Source organism: Cydia splendana, chromosome 3, assembly GCF_910591565.1.
Source record: "Cydia splendana chromosome 3, ilCydSple1.2, whole genome shotgun sequence".
NCBI classification, from domain to species: Eukaryota; Metazoa; Arthropoda; class Insecta; order Lepidoptera; family Tortricidae; genus Cydia; species Cydia splendana.
In genome coordinates this window covers 25519873-25528210 of record NC_085962.1, presented here as the reverse complement: position 1 = coordinate 25528210, position 8338 = coordinate 25519873, and the positions used below count along the sequence as shown (strand labels likewise).

The window sequence follows — 8338 nt, the reverse complement described above, 5'->3', positions numbered from 1 at the left end:
GCGTGCGAGTGCGCCCGCATCCGTGCTCAGCGCTCGAGCAACTATGGCTAGAGGTGTCGCTCCCAGGTGGCATACGTATAGCCGTTTGCTCAGCCTACAGGTCTGAAGCGCTATCTGTGGCAAATGCTATTGAATCACTAAACGAATCTGCAAGTGCCTTTGCTCATTGTAACCATGTTTTTATTCTAACCGAATTTAATGTAGATTTAGGAAAGACCGAGGTGAGTTGTGACAGAGGAGAGTTGTGACATTGTCGATTTTTTGGAATCTAATAACTGTTAGCGAGCTCGCAACAGTGTGCGTTTGTTAGCTCGTAACTTGAACTAACAAACGCGCGCTATTGCGACCTAGTTTTTAGTTAATAGATTCCAAAAGCTCGACTATGTCACAACTCTCCTCTGTCAAAACTCACCTCGGTCTCCCCTACTACATCCAGAGAAAAACTCCTGAAAAAGATGGGAAAGGTGGACTGTATATGAGTGGAATAAAAGTGAGATTTTACCTTCGATATTATGTATTTAATTATGTTGATATTTACAAATGGATGAGAATAACACGTTTTTATATGACAGCCAAATCGAAACCCAAAACTAACACACAGTGACAATTTCCTTTTCTTTTTAATAATTTTGAATTTAGATAACTTGAAATAAGAATGATATGATGATGATACTCCAAAGAGTATGCAACATCCTGCCCCTCGTGCAGCTATGCACCAACTAATCTAAGTGGATACATTCATTAAGCCTTAAGTAGTAAGCCTAATAAGTTTTTTGAGGGGACGGCGTAATGTACCCCCAGCCGTCGCAACATCCACCACCCTGTTCACGCCATCTTTCCCAGGTAACTAATATGTTCACCCTTCCTTTTGGCCATGTTCCGCGTGGCAGGGATTCATCCACTATAATAACCACATCTCCTATTTGAAGTTCCTGGCCACGATCTCCCTTTGCATTTAGTCGTGTTTGCATTGTCGGCAATACTTCACGCACCCAGCGTTTCCAGAAGTGGTCCGATAACCTTATCGCCTTCTTCCACTCTGAGCGGCCGAACAGGTCACGGTCTTCTAAGGTCGATGGCAGGGTTTGATTTGATGGAGACCCAATTAGAAAGTGGAAAGGTGTAAGGCTGGTTGGGTCCTCTGGGTCTGTGGAAACGTGCGTCAGTGGGCGAGAATTCGCGATTGCTTCAGCTTCCATCAGCAGCGTTACTAGAGTCTCCTCCTTGGGAAACCTTTCATTAAGTGTCGCCCTCAGCGCCACTTTCACTGTTTTAACGAGGCGCTCCCAACATCCTCCAAACGACGGTGCTGCAGCGGGAATGAAACTCCACTTGATTCCTCTTGTCGCTGCTTCTTCTTGAATATCATCTGAGTAGAATTGACGTAGGATGCGATTTGCTCCAATGAAGGCGGTCCCGTTGTCTGAGTAAATTGTATTTGGGACACCTCGTCTGGCAATGAAACGTCTCAAACTCATTATGGCGGAGTGTGAAGAAAGGCTGTGTACCAATTCCAGGTGTAATGCCCTTGTTGTGAGGCATGTGTACAGGGCCACGTAACGTTTCTCATGGCGGCGGCCCACAGTAACATTGACAGGGCCAAAATAGTCTAGGCCAGTAAATGTAAATGCTCGCTGGTGGTGAGCGAGCCTTTGAGGTGGTAGGTCTCCAGTGGCAGGGTTCATAGGCTTCGATTTGCGAATCTTGCAGAGTAGGCATTTGTGAGCGATTGATCGGACTGTATCTCGGAGCCTCAAAAGCCAGAACCTTTGCCTTAGTTCATTGATGACGTATTCGTTATTCGCATGACCTGCTCGTTTGTGGTAGTACTGTACTAACAGCCGTGCGACCGGGTGACAACCATCGAGTAGGATCGGGAATCGTGATTCAGGGTCGATGTCTTCTACGGCTTTTATCCTTCCAGCCAAGTGAATTAAATTATCTTCTCCCAGAGAGGGTGATAGTTTGATGAGGCGGCTGTTTGAAGGAATCGGTTTCGAGTTGACGATGTAGTGGAATTCTTGAGAGAATCTGTCCAGTTGAATCCGTTGTAGAATGTGCCTTTCAGCGGCTTTCATCAGGTCGGCATTCCCTTGAATGTGTGTGAGTGGTGGACGCTGATGAACAACGCGAGCGGGAGAAAACCGCTCCGCTATCATTTGATTTTGAATTTCGAATCGAGGCCAAAATGTTACCGAAAATTGCCGCAGCTTGATGTACCCGGCCTGGCCGGGCAGCTTGATGTATGTAAATTTGCTGTGACTGGAGTTGGCAAAACTGTGTTGACTGAGGTCAGCCCCACCAACTCGTTTGGTTGACATTTAAGTTCTTCGCGGGCTGGTGTGACATTAAGTGGCTCTGTGGGCCCGTCCTCTGGGGATTTTAAAAGAAATGATGGGCCAGAGAACCACCTATGTGAACCCGTCAAATCAATTAGGCGAAGTCTAGTTGCGTCGTCAGCCACATTCAAGTCTGTCGGTACCCAGTGCCAGTCTTTGACATCAGAATTTTCCAAAATTTCGCCGAGGCAGTGGGCAACGAAAGGCTTAAAGGCTCGTGTATCACTACGCAACCATTGGAGGACAGTCATCGAATCGGTCCAAAAATATGTGCGCCTTGGTTTTTTGCGATGGCTGTCCTTGATAACGAGTGCGATTCGGGAAGCTATCAAAGCGGCTTGCAGTTCCAAACGCGGGATAGACATCGGTTTCAGAGGAGAGACTCTCGTTTTGCTTGCGATGAGAGTGAGCTCGACATTACCATCAGGGTACACCAATCGCCAATATGCAACGCAAGCGTAGGCGAGCTCACTTGCATCCGCAAGAACGTGCAGTTCTCGGTAGGAAGGTTCCGAGCCTCTTATCTTTGAATACCAACGCGGAATCTTTAACGAAGAAACCTTTAAATGGTCTTGAAACCATTCAAACCACTTCGATGCTTCGGTCTGTGGGAGTTCGGTATCCCAATCGATGTTAGATCTCCAAGTCTGTTGAAACAATATTCGTCCCTTAACTACTATAGGTCCTAAGAGACCCAGTGGGTCGTAAACGCGCATGACATGTGACAGCACCTTTCGTTTTGTTAGTGAAGTAGGGATCGTTTCTATTAAACCGGTGCGAAACACTAACGTGTCTAAAGCAGGATTCCATGCTATGCCTAGGGCTCGGATGCTGTTGGTAAGTTCTCCAAGGTCGATTTCCAACGACTGAGCGGCTCTAAGGTCATCGGGGACAAGTTTAAGAGCCTCTCGCTCATTGGAGATCCATCCTCGCATCTCAAAGCAGGCGGCGTTGTGCACGGCGATAATGTCTGCCGCTAACTGAGCAGCTTCGTTGACGCCATCTTGTGAGTCGATGTAGTCATCCATGTAGTGACTAAACAAAATGGCGTCCACGGCTTGTGGGTACGAATCAGCATGTTCAAGAGCATTTTTGTTTTTAATAAATTGCCCAATAAAGGGGCTACAGCAGGCACCGAAGATGACAGACGTCATTCTGTACTCCTTAATGGCAATTGTCTTATCGGGTCTCCACAGAAATCGAAGAGCGTCCCTATCTTGATCTCGAACTCGCACCTGAGGAAACATCTCTTTGATATCTGCGGTTATCCCAACACAACTTTCCCGAAAGCGAAACAAGACTTTAAGCAGAGGCTGGAGCAGATCAGGACCCGACAGCAGTAAGGAGTTCAGGCTAACTACCTCATTCCTGGCTGCTGCGTCATGGACTACTCTAACCTTTCGTTTTTGAGGGTGGTAAACGCCGAAATGTGGAAGGTAGAGGCGCATGTTGTCAGAATTTTTATTGTGTTGCCCGTAGTAAGTATCTGGCGCACATTCCTCTGCGTAACCCTTAGCTAGCATATTGTTAATAAATGCGTTGTACGCCTTAGCAAACTCAACCTCTTTACACATGCGCCGTTCCAAACTCAAAAAACGTGACATCGCCTGTGGGTAACTATCAGGGACACGCTGTATACCGTCACGCCAAGGCATGCCTACTTCAAATCGACCAGAGGGCAATCGTTTGGTAGTTGCTTCCAAAATGTCAATTGCGCGCTGGTCTTGTTTGCTATGTAACGTTTCAGTTTTAGTAATTCCTATGGAGTCGAGTTTATATTGTTCTTTGATTAAAGACTCTAAGTTCTCATCATTAATTATGTCGGCGTGTGTGTAATTAATAAATTCAACCAACTTCGTTTTGCTAGAAACAACGCCATACAAAACCCAGCCTAGTACTGTCAAAACAGCGGCTGGCTCGTTGATTCCACCAACACGAACGTCACGGGGGATTGACAAGTACCAATGTTCGGCGCCTATTAAAATAGTCGGTGTAGCGTCTTCATATGTAAGAACATCGGCTACGTCGGTCAAATGTGAAAAAGATTCAAGCGCTTCACGTTTGAGTGACTGTGTCCGCAAACCTACATTATCCACGCAACGAGCATTTTTCACTGAAAACGTTTCCTTTGTATACCTACCCCTAATTTCAAAATCGACATATGATATAGTAGTCTGACATTGAAGTTGGCACACACCATTCACTGTAATGGTCTCTTTTGGCTCGGTCGACCCTATGCGCGTGGCAATACTGGAATCTATAAGACTTGCAGTGCTCCCGTCATCAAGGAACGCGTACACGTTACAGGATCCAGTAGGACCCGCGACAGTGACAGGTACGATCTTTAGATGGGCGCGCGGATGGAGAGCTAATTTTACGTTAGACTTTTGTGTGCCGGTAGAGGTAGTAGACACTATTACTTTGTCGTCGGTGGGTTGGTAAGAGGAAGTAAGTGACGTATCGTTTTCAATATTAATTGAATTATCAATTTCATTGTTTGTTGCCTGGTCGTGAAGAACGTTGACTAGCGGAGCCGGCGGTGACTGTTGGTGGAGAAGCGCGTTATGACGAAAGGAGCAGCCGTCAACGCCGCACGGCTTCACCTGGCACGCTTTCCACTTGTGTGGACTAGCCTTTAAACACCTATAGCAAACTTTTGCTTCACGTAACCACTGCCATCGTTCGTCGACAGATAAAGATTTAAATTTTGAACAATCCTTAATATTGTGCTCATTGTTACAAAATACGCAGGCTTGTTTTTTAGTACGATCGCCTTTAATTGACGATTTTGATTGCACAATTTGCACATTAATATTGTGAACGCTTTCACGCTTTTGTATTTTTTCGGTATTGTGTTGCGGTTGTGTAGCACTAAACTCTGGTGACAACCCGAAACGAATATGTTGATCGAACTCGCGTTTTAAAAAGTCAGACAGAATTTCAAGTTTAGGACGTCCTGTGCCATCTAGTGTGGCGAAGTCTGTCCACCGAATTTTCATTGTAGGGTTAAGTTTCCCTAATACAGCGTGAAATAACTCAGGAGAATACAGGTATTCCAAATGATTTAATAACTTTATTGTAGAAATGGAATTGCGTACCTTATTAGAGAGTATTCCAAGTTCTTTCAAGTCATTATTACCCAGGCGTGGGAGGTTTTTTAATGCATTGACCTCTTTGTAGACGATGAGCTCGGGGCGGGCGAAGTTGTCCTCGAGAGCGCGCATGACCTCTTCAGGGTCCTCTGTGGACATCAAGAGTGCCGCCACAGCGTCACGCGCGGGGCCGCGGAGCGCATTATGGAGCCGATTAATATTATCTAGAGGAGAAAAGTTATTTTTTGTAACATTGTAGATGCGTTTAAATTGTAACCATTGCAGCGTGTTACCCATAAATTGAGGTAATTCCAGTTTCTTTACACTGGAAGCTGAGGCGAGAGCCTTCGCTGCGGCCGCGGTGTCAGCTACCGCTTGCAAGAGAACAGGTTGGCCAAGATCCGTGGGAATGAGCGGGGGCCTAAAGCCGGCCGCCTCGGATTGGCCAAGGTCCGTGGGAATGAGCGGGTGCCTAAAGCCGGCCGCTTCGGATTGGCCACGATCCGTGGGAATGAGCGGGGGCACAAAGCCGGCCGCCTCGGACGCTTTGGTGGCGATTCCAGGTTCTGATTGGCGATTGAGGGAGTTAATAGGGAATGCAGATACCCGAGTGGCCTTCGGTGGTGGTACCGCGAGGCCGGGAGATGGAACAGAGAAACGTTGCTCGCATCCTACTTCAGGATTGTCCTTATTAACACAAGTGTCAAAGTCGTGATTTTCTATCCATTTTTTGGTTCTATCTACGCTCACCCGTGTAGAGCTCCGATGACTAGCGCGGCTGCTTTCGGCGTCGGCGTCGATAGCCTGGAGCTCGGCTTGTAGCTCGCTCTCTTCAACCAGCCGCTGCAACTCCGCGAGGTGACGTTCACGCTCGCGCTCACGTTGGGCGAGCACCTGCTCGCGTTCGCGCTCGTGGGCGGCAAGCTCCTGCTCTCGTTCCAAGCGGCGGCGCAGGGCGAGCGCTTCAGCTGCGGCTTTTTGTGCCTTCACGGTCGCCGACGAACGGGACGATTTGCTTTGCGCCGTGTGTACGCTAGGTGCCCTATCGCCTGGCGGAACAGAGCTGTGGGGCTGCGGAGGTGCTAGATCGGTGTCGGGATTAGCCAACATTATTTTACTTTTGATACGGGTGATCATACGATGAGAACTACGTGAATATGTACGTGTATCTACGTGTGTTGTGTACAATAAAGTGATTACTACTACTACTACTACTACTAATATGTGTAAACAATGAAATAAAATGAAATGAAAACACGAAAACGTAACTGTCAAACTAAATAGGCACTGAATAAATGAGGTGAGTGACCAATGAAAAAGATGGAAAAGGTGGACTGTATATGAGTGGAATAAAAGTGAGATTTTACCTTCGATATTATGTATTTAATTATGTTGATATTTAAAAATGGATGAGAAAAACACGTTTTTATATGACAGCCAAATCGAAACCCAAAACTAACACACAGTGACAATTTCCTTTTCTTTTTAATAATTTTGAATTTAGATAACTTGAAATAAGAATGATATAAAGATGATAATCCAAAGAGTATGCAACAACTCCGTTTCTGAACTGTTGACTTTTCTTTCCCAGCTAAACTTACAACAGATAGTGCAGGAGCCCACTTGTATAACTGACCACTCTGCTACACTTCTGGACCTAATTATTACGGACTCCGCTAACTTGTGCCAAAGGGTCAATGTCTACCATAATCCTTGTTTGAGCGATCATGCTCTGATTATTTCTGAATTTAACATTAAAAAACCGAAAGAGACTAAGCGTTTTATCGATTATAGACCTTTAAATAAGATTAATGATTTAGAGTTTAATTCTGACCTTAAGAGCGCTCTTACAAGAAAAGTCGAAATAATGCAAAATTGATGATACTAGTCGACGAAATTCAGGACTTTGCGCTCATTATTAGAAACAATGAGTACTTGTTCCAGTAAAAGCGTCTTCTTATCTTTATAAATATCGTTGTAAATATTAGAAAAAGGACTTATTAAATTAGTAATGATTTTTTTCTGATGGTCGTTTCCGAAAAACCCCGTGAAGCACTGAATGGCGAGCTCTTATTTGGAAATGTTGAGAATTTTACTCTGCTAAACCTGGCTATTTTGTATTACTAATACCCTGTACTTTAGGCATATCAAACTATATTTTTCCTACATACCTTTGAGAAAGAGAAAATCAAAGTAAAACGAACTCGATTTTCTCTCCGAAACAAGTGTCAATTCCTACGAAAATCTACTTAATATCGAAGTCATTTTCATACTGAAGCAATCTGCAACGTTTGCTTATACTGTTGGTATACATTAGTGTTTATGAAATTCTACTATAATTTTTTGGCAATTTTTTGAAAACTACTCTATATTACCGATGACGCGCGCTGCGCCAGCTCAGTGCCGCGGCAGAGCTTGTAGAGGCAGGACGTGTGTCGGTCGGCTCCGCACATTTTCAACGGCGACGACGAGGTTTTTTATCATTGTGTGCGGCGGGCGCCGTGTAAAACGCTATACTGTGTGCGTGTAAACCGCAACGAGAGACTTTGATCCTAGCACTGTTTTTATCGAGTTCGTTTTACTTTGATTTTCTCTTTCTCAAAGGTATGTAGGAAAAATATAGTTTGATATGCCTAAAGTACAGGGTATTAGTAATACAAAATAGCCAGGTTTAGCAGAGTAAAATTCTCAACATTTCCAAATAAGAGCTCGCCATTCAGTGCTTCACGGGGTTTTTCGGAAACGACCATCAGAAAAAAATCATTACTAATTTAATAAGTCCTTTTTCTAATATTTACAACGATATTTATAAAGATAAGAAGACGCTTTTACTGGAACAAGTACTCATTGTTTCTAATAATGAGCGCAAAGTCCTGAATTTCGTCGACTAGTATCATCAATTTTGCA

The 8338-nt window shown here is 44.8% G+C and overlaps 1 protein-coding gene across 1 annotated transcript; it reads right to left on the bottom strand.

Moving 5' to 3' along the window:
- Positions 1-761: 761 nt before the first annotated feature.
- On the bottom strand, positions 762-6541 carry LOC134806710 (uncharacterized). The gene is made up of 3 exons (XM_063780034.1): positions 5969-6541; positions 2196-5866; positions 762-2031 (listed from the first exon to the last, which is right to left on the bottom strand). Exons 1-3 carry the CDS (start codon positions 6539-6541, stop codon positions 762-764), a joined length of 5514 nt encoding a protein of 1837 aa, XP_063636104.1.
- Between the last annotated feature and the right edge of the window lie 1797 nt (positions 6542-8338).